At 43.7% G+C, this 14,788-nt stretch overlaps 1 protein-coding gene across 2 annotated transcripts in view; it reads left to right on the top strand.

The window, feature by feature from the left end:
• Positions 1 to 14,788, top strand: part of MAP3K9 (mitogen-activated protein kinase kinase kinase 9) — a 106,161-nt gene that overhangs the window by 50,062 nt on the left and 41,311 nt on the right. For both annotated transcript variants that reach the window (XM_059722913.1, XM_006267945.4), the window contains exon 3: positions 4,141 to 4,321. In XM_059722913.1, coding sequence (XP_059578896.1) covers positions 4,141 to 4,321 — 181 coding nt within the window. The remainder of the gene's footprint in view (positions 1 to 4,140; positions 4,322 to 14,788) is intronic.

Genomic DNA, 14,788 nt, shown 5'->3' with positions numbered 1-14,788 from the left:
TGGCTGCAGCAGGAGGAGAGGGGGTGGATGGACACCCCCCCCCACCCCCGCAGGCTGCACGCTGTATGTAGAACACCGCTGCGCTGGTAAGTCTGTGGAGGGGAAAGGGTAGGGGGGATGGAAGAGGTCGGGGGGCAGGGTTAGATTGAGGCCCCCATGGTGAGGGAGGGAATGGAGCAGGGGCAGGCACTGGGGTGAATGGGGGGCCGTGGTGGGTCGTGAGATAGACCTGCAGGTGGCTTGTCCGAGGGTGCGGGGCAGGGAGGACTCCCCTCTGCTGTGTGCACCCCTGGGGGAGGCATGGGGGGGCATGTACCCCCTGGGTTTGTGCATGGGGCAGAGGTAGACTGCCTGCTGCAGGCTGGGACTCTGTGCCCTTCTGCCTTTGCCCCAGGAGCTGCACGCTGGCTGTACCATGTGTCCCCTGCCTGCCTGCCTGGTGGTGGGAGATACAACATGGCGTCACATGGCTCCCGGGGAAAAGGCAGCAGGGCTCAGAGCCTCAGCCCGCAGCAGGCAGCCTGCCTTCACCCCGTGCACAAATCCAGAAGGTATATGCCCCCCATGCCTACCCCAGGGATGCACACAGCCGTGGGGAGCCCCTGCACCCTTGGACCACCCATCCATAGCTCCGTCCCACAACCTGCACCAGCCCCAGGGTCCCATTCACCCCAGCATCTGCTCTTTCCCCTCCACAGACTTACCTGCTCTGTGTGTGTGTGTGTGTGTGTGTGTATGTCCCTCGCTCCCAAGCCACAGCCCCCCCAGCCCTGCTGCTGCCCCTCACTCCTGACCCACTGTATCCCACATTCTGCCAGGGTGTGTGGAGACCTCCCTCCCCTTCCCCCCCCCCCCCCAGGTTTCAGACCCCACACAAGCACCCACAGCCCCCCCCCACATCTTCATAAATCCCCCCCACATACACTCATGCACCACACCCATCTCCCAACCGTACCAAGTACCTGCATAATTTTGAGTTTTCTGCACAGAATTGTGAGTTTTTAGCTATGTGATTAAAATCGTGATTAATTGCGATTTATTTTTTAAATTGTGCAACTAATCGTTTGATGGCCCTAATAACGAATAAATATAGATGTGTAATAACAATATTTTCATACTCAAGAATGGATCAGGGGTGGGAGATTGTTCACTTGTACCACCCTTTGATTCCTAATCCCCTCAAAGTTTAAATGCAACTGCATTTAACGGCAGTAAATAACATTGCCTGACGGCAATAACATTTCTATTCAGGCAGCAGCGAGTGAGTTAGTTGACTTCATGGCTCATTGTAATCTACCTCAGTGGTTTTCAAACTTCCTGAAGTCACAGAATGGTCTCTTATCTCTTCTTCTGCTGTGGAACCCCTACAGTGGCTCCATGGGCTGTGTGTGCTGACATGGAGCCAGGCATCCCAGTCCAGGAATGGCAGCGCACTGCCTCCCAGTTCACTTTAACCTCTTTATGGAGCCCCTGACAATCTGTCGTGGAACCCCAGGGATCCATGGAACACGGTCTAAAAGCACTGAACTACCTGATTCTTTCAAAACCCTTCATTCCACAGGTGGTTTTGATATTCCATTAATCAAACTTCCCTTTCTTCTGCAATCCTGCTGTTTCTTAGCTGCTTCTGGTAATCTAGCTCCTATTTCAGTTCTCTGCAGACTGATTTTAAGTTTAGCTAAAAACATTAACTCAACTATGGAAGTAACTTTCAGTGACGCACTGGATGCATTTTCAAGATGCTTAGGAAGGCTAGATTTTGTTTTATGAATCTGAAAATAAATATACATTTTATGCTACTGATTATACTAATGAAACAACATATTTTGATTATTTTTGTCTAGTATTGTGTTTGTATACATAATACATGATATAGCAAATTAAGTTCCAATTAAGTTATATTTATTTTTCTTTGATCTTAAACTGGATGATATAGTCTTAGGCACTTAGGTTATTAGTAAAGTCTCTAGTTTCTTTTTAACTGGAGAAAGATGTCAAAATCCTTAATCTGCCTATGCTCATAGCTTACCACTGTCTGCTACAGTATGGTATGATTCACTGCTGGACAGACTGAAAATGCAGATTTGTTTTTCTTGATTCTTTTTTTTTGAATGACCAAAAAAAAAGTCTTAGCCTCTTGCCCCCTGCAAATACAGCAACTTTGTGACTAGCAGCATACTTTTGCCTTATCTTCCATTGTTCTGTCTTATGTCATTTGCACCAACACAAAGGAGCTGTTAAGATGCTACCAAGGCAGAGTAGAAGTGTTTGGCATCTGTTTAGCGCTGATGTAAATGACAGCAGTAGTGGCAGAGCAAGAGAGCTCAGACAAGGATTCTTGTATATTGTAGCAAGCTGAGCATAATTCTTTAGCAGCAACCCTTTTTTTTTCTTTTACTGCCTTTGTAATCGCGTAAAAACTTTGGCAGCTTAGTTTAAAATACAAATCAAAATGCTTTAAAATAATTGTGTAAATAAATAATATAGTCAATACAGTCCCCGTCATATTCAATATTAAATCTGGATTAGCTTTTACCATTCACAAACTTTCCATTTTCAAATGGTATCTATCTATATTGCCACTGATGCCTAATCACAGCTCAAATGTTGCCAGAAAAAAAAGAAGGGTTTGGCTCTTAGGATTGGCACCTAAGAGGTCATGGAAGTTGGTTTCAAATTGTAGGTTGACCACTTTAGCTGGATTTTTGCATTAAACTGATTAACAGTGACACATTTAATATTGTCAGTTAAGTTTGTTATCTTTGAATTTCGGGGTTAACTTGCTGAGATGAATAGAGTGGTTCAAACTTGTTAAGGTATTATTTTGCGGTATCTGCAGACTTGAAAAGGCAGTGCATTGATTTACAGTCAGTTAGTTTTAAGATTTTATTTGTCAGCATTATAAATAAAAACCTTAAGATTCTGTAGCAGAGTTTCATGTAAAAGAGGGAATCAGTATCAAATTCTATAGAGTATGGTAGGCCCTACCCAGAGCTAATGGTGAAAATGGACTTGAGATATATGGTGGTTCAACTTGATTATGTAATTGTATTACAGCTTTACCCTAGTGTAGTGCACTTGAAGTGGTAACTGGTTGCAGTCCTGTTGTTTCTGTCTTTACCTTTGTCCCATCCTGGCACTCCACTGTGGTGCATTAGATGTAGCATATCTACTCAGCCAAACTGTGACTTAATTTTAAAAGCTTGAGGCTCCCAATAAAAGAACATTTAAAGGGCCTGAGTTTTGAGAAAGTGCCAAGCACCAGTTTTCTCTAAAGTAAAATATCTTTCTCTAAAATATCCCAAATTGGGCATCTAAGATATTGAAGCAGCTCTGATCACTAGTCGCATTTGAAAATCTTAACCTTAATATCAGAATGTATAAGACTTCCACTCCAGCATATTAATTATAATCATGTATCCACATTTATGGGCATCTCTGATAAGAAATTTTTCTAACCCATTCAATAAAGGTGCAATAATTGGTTTACTTAGAAAAGATTAATTAAGATGGTGCATATCACACCTACCCTTTCTCTGGATTTCTAGAAGCTACAGTGGTTCACTTCCCTTCCTCAGAGGATTGTTTTGTCGAACAATGCTACAGAACATACTATACTAAACTGTTATGCTGAGTTTACTTGTTCCTTGGGTAGCTTAAATAGAAGTTTAAAAAAAATCAAGGTCCCTGCATCTCTAGCACCTCAGAAGTGAATATTAGACACTAACTGATTATTCTGAGTTGTGCTATAGGTCCTTTCTGAAGTTTTTGTTCAGTTTTGATCAGATAGAATAGTAGATTTATCTACATGAGAGTTTACTTAAGGTCTGAATAAAAACTGAGCAAGTATTTCAGGTTGGAGCCCTTTCCATGTCTAACATCCTTGTTTTTATATTTTGGCTACATTGACTGTTTATTAGTAAGAAGACAGCTGTTCATTCCTCAACAGATTAATAGAGCAATTCAAGACCTCTTAAAAATCATGATGATAATGTGTTGAGTGACAGGCTGAAAGTCAAGGCAAGATTTAAAGTTGGGAAATAGCTTCTCTTGGCAGGAGGACTTTTTTTTTCTTCTTTTTTGAATAAATCCTAGCCACATGATGCATGCCTTTCACTTTTTTCCCCCCCTCTCCTCTAGTATTGATACTCGAGAAGGTGGAAAATGGAGATCTGAGCAACAAGATACTGAAGATCACTGATTTCGGCCTGGCCAGAGAATGGCATAAAACCACCAAAATGAGTGCTGCTGGGACATATGCCTGGATGGCTCCTGAGGTCATCCGCTCTTCCATGTTCTCCAAAGGCAGCGATGTGTGGAGGTATTGATTTGGCACTAAGTGCTTGGATAGGAAATGTTAACTGGGACTCCCAGATGCACTGGACTACTTAATTCAACACCAGGGATGGCTAACTGAATAGCACAGTCCCTGATTTAGTAGAGCTTTTATGTTTCCTGGCTTTCCACCCTCCCATATCCTTATCTGTCTTTGAGCTTGGGAATCCATAATGTGATCTGTACAAAGTAGCCAGGTCCTGCATCCTCCAAATCCTTGTTCCTTCAAGGATTTCAGCTTACCCCTTCCATGCCTTTCTTCTAAGCCTTCTGTGACCCTCACCACTCTATAGTACCAAAATCACGCCCCATTCAGTTATTTGGTTAACTACTGCCTTTTTAATATGACAGAAGACTGAAGTATTATACACTTGTGATTAACTAAAGGCTCCAAGATTTTGTAAGAGTAAAGGAGTCAACTTCAAGTTATACCAGTTCCAGTATTTACATTCTACCTACCCAAATTTTCCTTGAAGTTTCACCAGAGCATAGTATTCCACATTTCCTTTCCTAAATCTGTGTAAGGTTTCATACTTTCAGTAATCAAATTAGATGTTAACTATTGATTATGGGCAAAACTAAGACTGATCTCTCGTAACTCTTATTAAAACACTTGGATTGTTTTAAATGGAAGCCATTATGGGCAAAGTAAATGAATGCAAGAAAGCCAGGTAAATTTACTGGTAGAATAAATCTAGAGTCTAGTAGATTGCTTCAAAATGATAGAAAGTGATATAGGGTTACCACTTACAGATACTGCACAAGATTTGCTCTTGACTGCACAAGGCTGAATGACTTTAACTTTGTTTACTAGATAAGCATCTACTGTTGTTATGTTTGTACAGCTGGTCTTCAAGAGTTGCAGCTGGAGCAGTTCAAATGGGCAGTGATCCACTTTTTTCTCTCAAATACAATAGTGCGTGATTTTAAAAAGATGGACTTTAAGTGTAATTTTTCTGGAGAGAGGTGTCTTGAAATTCTAACATTGCTATTACTAGGCATTCTTGTTTTAAAGTTTTCCAGCTATTTGCAATCTATTGGTAACTAGGGCTGTGTGAAGCTTCAGGTGTTGATTAGAGTTGGAGATTATTTGGCCCGATTCATTGGCCAAATCTCCGAATCAAATCAGGAGAATAAAAGGGTCCAAATCAATTCAAAGCTCTCTGAATCAATTCAGAGAGCTTCAGAGAGATTTGGAGATTAGGGCAGTCCCCACTCACCACTGCAGGGAGCTGGACCCGGACTCCATGCCGGTAAGTAGGGAATGGGGGTGGGTTGCGGGGGGGAAATGGGGGAACCCCTGTCAGGCCCCATCCCCTGCCTCCTCCCCCAGCCCCCCTGAGTGCCCCCCCAACCCTTGCCTGCTCTTCCAGCCCTGTCAATGGCTGCCCTGCCTGGCCCCAGCCTCCTGGCTCTTTAAAAAGAAAAAAAAAAAGTCTCACACTCACTGGCTCCTGCCAGGCAGGGGGGAGATGCCTGCTGCCCCATGCTGTGTGGGGGGGCTCTGCCACAAGCCCCCATCCCCTACCCGCTCTCCCAGCCCCAACAATGGCTGCCTGGCCCCAGCCTCCCAGCTCTTTAAAAAAAAAAAAAAACCCCAAAAAACCAAACATCCCTGTACTCACCAGCTGCTGCAGCAGCTGTCGGGGCTTCTGGGGGACAGCACGGGGCAGTGGAGGGCAGCGGGGATTGCCCCTGCACCTGGCAGCATTGGGTGAGTATGGGACTTTAAAAAAAAAAAAAAAAAATGTGCTGGGATGCTGGGGCTGGGCGAGGCAGCCATTGACGGGGCTGGGAGAGCAGGCAGGGGATGAGGCCTGTTTAATTCATAGATTTGATGGCGGCCGAATCTCCAGATCGGATTCAGCTGAATCAGTTCAAGGCAGTGATTCAAATCACTGTCCCCCGAATCGGCCAAATCTGAATCCAAAGCGAATACTAGTTGCTTCTCATGGACTTATTGGCAACTCTCTTTGCTACATATTGTGAACTAACATCCATAGTTTTGTGGCTACTGTAGAAGACAGAGAGAACCCGGTATTATTCAAGGGTGGGAAAATGGTCCAGCTGTTAAAGCAGGGAACTGGGAGAGATGTCCAAAAAACATGCTCTGTTGTTTTGAGTGATGAATTTGTGGTCTTAGACACTGCAGCAGTCATTGTTAAAGCCCAGGGCCTTCATCACCAGATTAAAAACTGCTACCCCTTGAGGGAACAGAGCAATTCTGTTAGCTGTAAGCAAGCAGTGGGCTCTTATCCTGGGTGTAGTCTAAGCAAGAAAAAACAAAACAAAAGTGCGTACAATTTTCTAGTGTTCAAGAATACTTCATTTAGTACATATCACTTTAACTTTGTGCTTTAGTTTTCTCCTCTATAACAGGATGCTTTGAAGCTTAATGCTTCTCAGCTGAGGTCTTTTTGCCTCTGTGTAACTCCACTGATGCCAGCTTTTAGAATGGATAGGGTGCCACTAGTATTAAATGACTGGCAACAGCAGTTCAATTCATCCTAGTTTCAATACAGGGAAAGTTTTGCTGGGTCATGCTAATGCTACAGGTTTCATCAATGCAAAGCCAAAGCTACTGCTACACTTGTGCAGAAAAATATCAGTGTAGTCCAGGCCTTAATGTGCGTGGACCTAGTAGTGAGAGCCCCTAATAGTTTTGGGAAATATTATACTCCTTCATTAAACTCCCCTCCCCATTTTATTTGGTTCATATACTTTGGCTTTAGTGCCTTTTCTCCTAAGAACAGGATGACTTTCCTTTAAGGCTGCCAGTACTGTTCTTTAATTGGAAGAGGTTATTAGTGTTATAAGAACTGTGATGTGCTATATCTCTACAGGCTATGAATATTTTGTTGTTTTGTGGTGTTCTTAATCCTTGATCAGAGCTGAAATATGTTTGACAGTGTGTGGTGGAGTTGGACATTGGGACCTGGCCATATGGCGTTTGAGATGGATATACAGAGGGAGAAGTATCTCCCAAGGCAGTGTTTGTCAGTGCCTCATTTGAAAGCATTAGCCTTTTCACAAACAGGCATAGACACATTTAAAGAATCCTGTTGCTACCCAAGCATGCAGCTGAAATCTCTGACAGGATATCTTTTCTTTATCCTATTAGACTTGCCCCTCCCTTTGTCCACCCCAGGCTCTTGGCTAACAACTGTCAGATTGGCGACTGGTGAGTTCAGTTTGACTAATTAACAACCCTTCAATTAATCTGTGCAGCTTCACAAAATCAGCTGTGTGCTTCTCTTAAGTGCCCCTACTCTTTTAACCCAATACATTCCCTTAAAAGGGTTTTAGTTTAATGGGGACCCCTGGTCTTTTGACAGATCTTACCCAGCTTGTGTCCTTTGATAAATACACAGGCAGTGCCTGGAGAAGACTGGAAGGGACTTCTTAAGTCATCAAATCTTATACTTTGTTATTATAGGCAACCACATCATTTAATCCCTTTCATAAATGTATTAAGATCCATCTTAAAACCAGCTAGATTTCTTGGTTCTGCTGCTCCTACAGTTGGAAGGGAGTTCCTGAACCTACTGGAGTGTTCCCACAAAGTGGTTTCTGCTACTAGTGCTCCAGTTAGTCTTGCTGATAGTAACAGTACTTTGCATTTAACACAAATGCCTTACTCTTATTTATGTTGTGATGCATTGTGGAGCCCTAGTTCTAGACCAAGGCCCCACTCTGCTGGTATTGTGCACACATATGCATGCATACCTCCCTCCTCTCACCTCCCCCTATTCTCAAAAAACATAGTCTCTTCATCAGAAAAAGCTCAGAATCCTTATAAAGTTAGGGTGGTGTTGCAGCTGTGATGGTCAAGGAAAAATGCAAGAGGCAAGGATTTTTGTGGGTGATATTTTTTTTTTACTACACCCACTGTAGAGATGCTTAATTCTAATAATATCCTTGTGAGTTAAGTAGGTATTTATTTCTATTTTACAGAGGGTACAAATGAAGCAGAGAGGTTACAACTTGCATATGTACTGTAGTAAATCAGCATCACTGAAGTATACAGCTCAGCTCTGAGTCCTTTAGTTGCTTAACTGTGCTTTTGCCACCCATGAACCATCCTAAAAACTTGGAAAATGAATAACTACATCCTCTTGTGGGAGTAATTTCTGCCAATAATATAATACTTTCTGCTAACGATATAATGATTTGTGCTTTTATAGCAACTTTCACGTGTAGCCATGTGTCAGGTAAGTATGAATATGACGTGTAGCAGATTACTTCAGCTTTTCACCTTTGTCTTATAGAATCTTTCCACAATTTGCCTCTCTGAATAAGGGTCCTCTCCACTAGCTACTGGAACTCTCACAACTATATTTAGGAACCATTCAAAACTGGATTTTTTGGAGGGATAGGGGAATTTCAGAGTAAACACATTCTATAGAGATTTAGCATTCATCAATGATAAGTGCAAGAACAGTAGGCACTTTTGAGTGTAGTGAGGCTTCTCCTGTTTGGAAATGAAGGGAGCAAGCAAAGGTTGGTTCATGGAAATTTCTGGTAACTGTGTATCCCACTCTTTGAAATACCCATATATGTATGTATAATTTAAAAAAAAAAAATTTAACAAGAAATACACTCTTTTACCATGCCATGCAGTTACCATAATGAGGGAAGTGGTGCCACAGTATTTTCTTAATTGAAATTTCCTGAGCTCTTGCATTTAAATAGTCATAAGATACATGCCCAGAATCCAAGCACCAATTAGCTACCCAGTATTTAATTTTTTTATCTGTGCGAGAAAAAATAGTGGAATCACTTAGAATTTCTGAATTAGTAGATCTAGATGATTTGGGTTTATGTATGGGATATCAACACATTTGTCTTCAGGGTGTCCAAGTTGGTTATGGCTGAAAATAGTTGCCATCTACGGACTATGAATGACCTGCATGAAATGAATCAGTAGTGCCAGGTCACTTGCCAGTGGATAGGCATACTGGTGAAACTGGTGGAGGGTGGTTTGGGGGAATATTGTACTGTATCTGTTCATTCCACACATGTTTTATGGATAAATAGATTATGAGAACCCTGGAAGCTAACAGTCCAATACCATTCATAGCACTAAGTTATAATCTTTATTTTTATAAATTGAGACTCTTTATAGAAGTAAAATATTTTTTTGCTAGGGAGGTGGAAAAACTAAATCGGGGCTTCAAAACACTGTATTGCTTTGCCTAACTTGGCTGTCAAAGTCCCTCCTGCAGGGAGGGAAAATTTGTTTGAGGAAGTAGTACCTTTTTCATGTGAAATGGTGACCATTGAGGGGTGCAGAAAAGGAAGCTGGAGTATTAATAACATTTAAAGAAAGAGGGAGAAGGGAAATTAGTGCCTGAAATCCACTGAGTAGGACTGAATTTGATGTTAAATGGCTTAAAGGATTACTGGATCCCTAGGACATTGTTAATTTTTCATACAAGTGTCAGTGGACTTGGCTGTATGGTGAGTATCACATGGCTCCCATTGTAATTAAAATCTAAACAATACTATGGAATGTAGTATAAATAAATGGGGTTTACCCCCTCTTCCTCCTTCCTTTTGAGGATGCGGAGACCCATTTGATTTTTTTTATTCCCTTTGTGTGTTAGCTACTTCTGCCTCTGGCTTCTGCTTTATCATCAGCTTTCTTCAGAGGATCTGGAAGGTAATCTCTCTGACATTCTCAGCACCTCGAGGAAGAGATGGAGATGGGATTGGAACCATAAATCATAACAATGTTTCTTGCAAGCATTTAAATTAAGTCTGCACTTACTAGAATCCCAAATGTCTCATCTGCTTTTTTTTTTTTAATTTTCCACCAAAAAAAGTGTCCTACTTGTCTATAGGACTTTCCTGACAGCACTGGTAGGAGCAGCCATAGAAGTGTAAGGCTGCCGAGGTCTTAGTAAATTTCTCTCTGGTTCTCCTCGTGGGTGAAAGAGGTGTTATGTGGAGTAGTATATCAGAGGTCTGTTTCTGCTCCTTCCGGAATTGCTTCTGCAGGGAAACTAGAGAATCAGATTACTTATTTTTATTAGTATTAAGAGGCACAAAGGGACATTCTGTCTTTAACCTCTGTATTTCTGGCTCATAAAATTGAATGACCTGATACAGTTATAGTCATCATATCAGATCTGATATAGACATCCTGATGGAAGTTGTTAAATGTCTGTGTTATATCATGCCTCTTTTATTTAGTAAACAGGGTAGACTCCATATTTCACTGGTGAATGAAATACTGAGAGTTTGCAAAATATTTTAGGGTACTTCTGACTCAAAATCTGTTTATTAAATGTCTATGCCATCCTATCCAGGAAAGGCTTGGGTCTACTTATGTTCAAAGGTTTTTGCACAGTAGGACCTAATTATCGTACATTTTCCAGTGTATCCAGTGAAGTACAAACCAATTTTGTGACTCATCTGACAGAGAAATATGTCTACCTGGTTCAAGAAATAACACGTTACTCCAGACATGTATACCAGCTGGTCTGAGGGTCAGGTCAGGGATAAAGTTTTATTGTCAAGCCTTTCCTTAACTACAGCAGCGGATAAAAGCTCCACTTCAAGAAATGAAACTACTAAATTAAGTACTTGATTTGATGTGTCAGTACAATGCTGAAAATACCTATTTCAGGGATACTTCACCCTATGGCAGGGGCAAACAAAATACGGCCCACAGGCCAGATCCAGCCCACCAAGCACTTTCATCCAGCTGTGGCATCCCGTAATGAATTGCACTCCACCCAGCCTTTCTACCCACAAGGATGGGAATGAGGCTCCCACATGTATACACAGCCCCAAACTTGCCCTATTGCACCTCACTCCTACCCTCGTAGATAGAAGGGCACAGCCCAGCCAGCGCGCAGGTTCTGGGGAGGGCTGGTGCTGCCACTGCTGCAGCCCCTGGGAACCTGCTTCACATCCTCGGTCTCCTGCTGGCTCCAGGCAGCAAGTAAGGAAGCAGTGGGGGTGGAGCTGCATCTGGGCAGGAGCATGGGGCTGAGGCTGGTGGCAGTGTGAAGTCCATGTGTAGGGGGACGGCAGCAGCATGGAGCTTGACTGGGCAGCATGTGGGTGTGAGGGATGGTGGGGGCTGTGGGGACTCCCCCTACACTTCCCCCCCCTTCCCCCCGCATGGCGCACAGCCCTGGCAGGCAGCAGCAGCAGCAGGTGGCAGGGTGCTCAGGACACAGGTGCCAGGCAGGGCGCAGCTCTGGCCAGCACTGCACATTGCAGTGCGGGGTGCAGCCTTCACCCAGCCATCTGTATCGCTGGCACTCCCTGCCACTCATGGGCAGGTCCTGCACTCTCCAGGCATGTGAAGGAAGCTCCGGGTACTAGAGCCTGCTACCTTCCCTGCTGGGGCTGTGCCACAGGGGAGGGAAGCCCTGGGTGCCTTTCCCTGCGGGGTGGGGAAGGCAGCTGGCCCCAGCACGTGAGACTTCCCTCCTGTGCCTGGAGAGTGCAGGGGCTGCCTGTGAGTGGCAGGGAGCGCCAACAATAGGCGGCTGGGTGGAAGCTGTGCTCCTCTCTGCAATGTGCAGTACTGGCCAGAGCTGTGTCCCACCAGGTGCCTGTGCCGTAAGCACCCCGGCCTGCTGTTGCTGCCCCATGGGGGGAGTGTGGGGGGTCCCCACACACCCCCACCCTCCATTACACCCACACTGTGGCCCTGCAACCCTCCACATATACAAAACCCTGAAATATAACCTATCCCCCTCACAATCCACCCATACACCCTTGCACCCTACCAGATGCACCCCCACCACACACACATACCCCACCATACAGACACCCCCACTATATAAAACTAAAAATTTATCTTTGAGTTATTATGTAATCAGATCTCTATATACAGTACACAAACAGAAATCATGACAAAAATATTTTTGATGATAAAATTAAAAAACATTGTAGTAGCCTTTTTACTTGTAGTGTATGATTTTTTTTTTTCCTGGTTGTAAGATGGCACCCCCGCCCCCGGAATATTTTCAGGGGCAAGGGGAAGGACTTCTGGTGGCAAAGGTCAGGGGTTAGGGGTAGGACTTCCAGTCCCAGGATGGCGACAAGGGGGCAGGGCATTCATCAAGGAGCGGGGCTACCCATGCAGCCCTTGACTGCTCACCAAAACTCATTAAGTGGCCCTCCACCCAAAATAATTGTCTGCTCCTGCCCTATGGTAACATCATAAATGGTAGCTATGTTCAATACCCAGCACAGCAGTTGACAGGTCAAATGTCTGATGTCCCACATTCCTGCCAAGTCTGGAATTTACTTCTGGCTGCTATTTTATTTGCTTTTACAGGTATACTACAGATAACATAGTAAGTTTTTCTGATGCTAGTTCATGGTTCCCTGCAGGAGTATTTCTATCAAATTAGAATTTTTTTTTTAAAGACACTAAAGTGTGTTAGTCATAGTCTTCTGTTTCCCTGACTTCTCCTAATTTAGCATGGACAATATAGACCTGGACAATATCTAAATAAAACTTAATCATATGCACATGTTTTTTACTTTCTCTCTTAAAAATAAACTCATATTTATGTGAGATCCCATATCCACCTATTTCAGCGTAAAATTTGCTACCCTGACTACCAGAGATTATACTGGTATCTTTCAGGTAGTTTCCTTGATAGCGAAGAGCAAACTTTTTGCAGGAAAAGATTACAGAGGGTTTTTATTTCCAGTGGAACACCTTGAGGTGTTGTTATTGATTTCTAAGACTGCAGAATTATTGACAATTGCTTGACATCCTCCATTCCCTATTGACATTTTCAGCATTCATGAAAGCCTTCAGTAAAGGATCATATTAATGGACATTTTTCCTCTATGCCTTTTTGGAATTTTTATCGAAGAGAATAGGATTAAAATTGGAATGGTGGAATGTCAGTTTACTTATACTTTCGGTATAAATACACGGCATCTAGCAGGCACTTTAGATGCCACCATACATACCGTTAGCTCCCAACAGTGCAAATTTGTTAAAGCATAATTTCAAATAGAAATTCAGGTGGTTCTGGTGGCTTGTAACATAGAACAATAAAGTTCTGTCATCTCCCGAGGAACCAAGACCCACCTGAAATTGAAAAGTAAATTACAATAAAATTTAGTCTTACAGATTTGTGAACTAAAATCATGACAGTGATTGCAGACCGCAAATGCGCTTCCTTCAGAGCAAAAGTTAAAACTACTGTTTGTTTGTTTTTTTCATAGAAATTTCATAGACATTAGGGCTGGAAGGGACCTTGGAAGATCATCGAGTCCAGCCCCCTGCCCAAAGGGCAGGAAGTCAGCTGGGATCATAGGATCCCAGCAAGATAAGCATCCAGTTTCATCTTGAAGGTGTTCAATGAAGGCGCTTGAACCACCTCCGGTGGCAGGCTGTTCCAGACTTTGGGGGCTCAGACAGTAAAGAAATTCTTCCTTATGTCCAGCCTGAAACGATCTTGAAGTAGTTTGTAACCATTCAACCTCGTCATCCCTTGGGGCGCTCTGGTGAACAAACATTCCCCCAGATACTGGTGGTCACCCCTGATAAACTTGTAGGTGGCCATCAGATCACCCCTGAGCCTGCGCTTTTCCAGGCTAAAGAGCCCCAGGGCTCTCAGCCTGTCATCGTAGGGTCTGCTTCCCTGACCTCTGATCATGCGCATGGCTCTTCTCTGGACTCTCTCAAGCTTCTCCACATCCTTTTTGAATTGTGGAGCCCAAAACTGGACACAGTACTCCAGCTGCGGCCTCACTAAGGCCGAGTACAGGGGGAGAATGACGTCCCGGGATTTGCTTGAGAAGCATCTATGGATGCAAGCCAGCATTTTGGTTGCTTTACTAGCCACAGCATCGCATTGCAGGCTCATGTTCATCTTGTGGTCAATGATGACCCCCAAGTCTCTTTCTTCCATAGTGCTAGCCAACATAGCACTGCCGAGCCTATAAGGATGCTACGGGTTTTTTTTCCCAAGGTGGAGAACCTTGCATTTATCGGCATTGAACACCATCAGATTCTCATCCACCCACTTGCTGAGCCTGTCCAGGTCAGCCTGGATCATCCGCCTGTCTTCTGGTGTGGATGCTTTGCCCCAAAGTTTGGTGTCATCGGCGAACTTGGCCAGTCCGCTTCTGACTCCAGTGTCCACATCATTAATGAAGATGTTGAACAGTATGGGTCCAAGGACAGAACCTTGGGGGACCCCACTGTTCACAGGACACCACGATGAGTGACTTCCATCAATTACTACCCTCTGGGTCCAACCGTGGAGCCAATTTTCCAGCCAGTGGATCGTGGAGGACCCAAGGCGACAATTGGCCAGTTTCTCCAAGAGGTGATCATGGGACACCAGATAGAAGGCTTTTTGAAGTCAAGATATATGACATCAATCTCTTCTCCCTTGTCCAGGTGATAGGTCACCTGGTCGTAAAAGGAAATGAGATCGGTCAAGCAAGACCTACCCGCAAC

Source organism: Alligator mississippiensis, chromosome 2, assembly GCF_030867095.1.
Source record: "Alligator mississippiensis isolate rAllMis1 chromosome 2, rAllMis1, whole genome shotgun sequence".
NCBI lineage: Eukaryota > Metazoa > Chordata > Crocodylia > Alligatoridae > Alligator > Alligator mississippiensis.
This window is presented reverse-complemented; position numbering and strand designations above follow the sequence as displayed.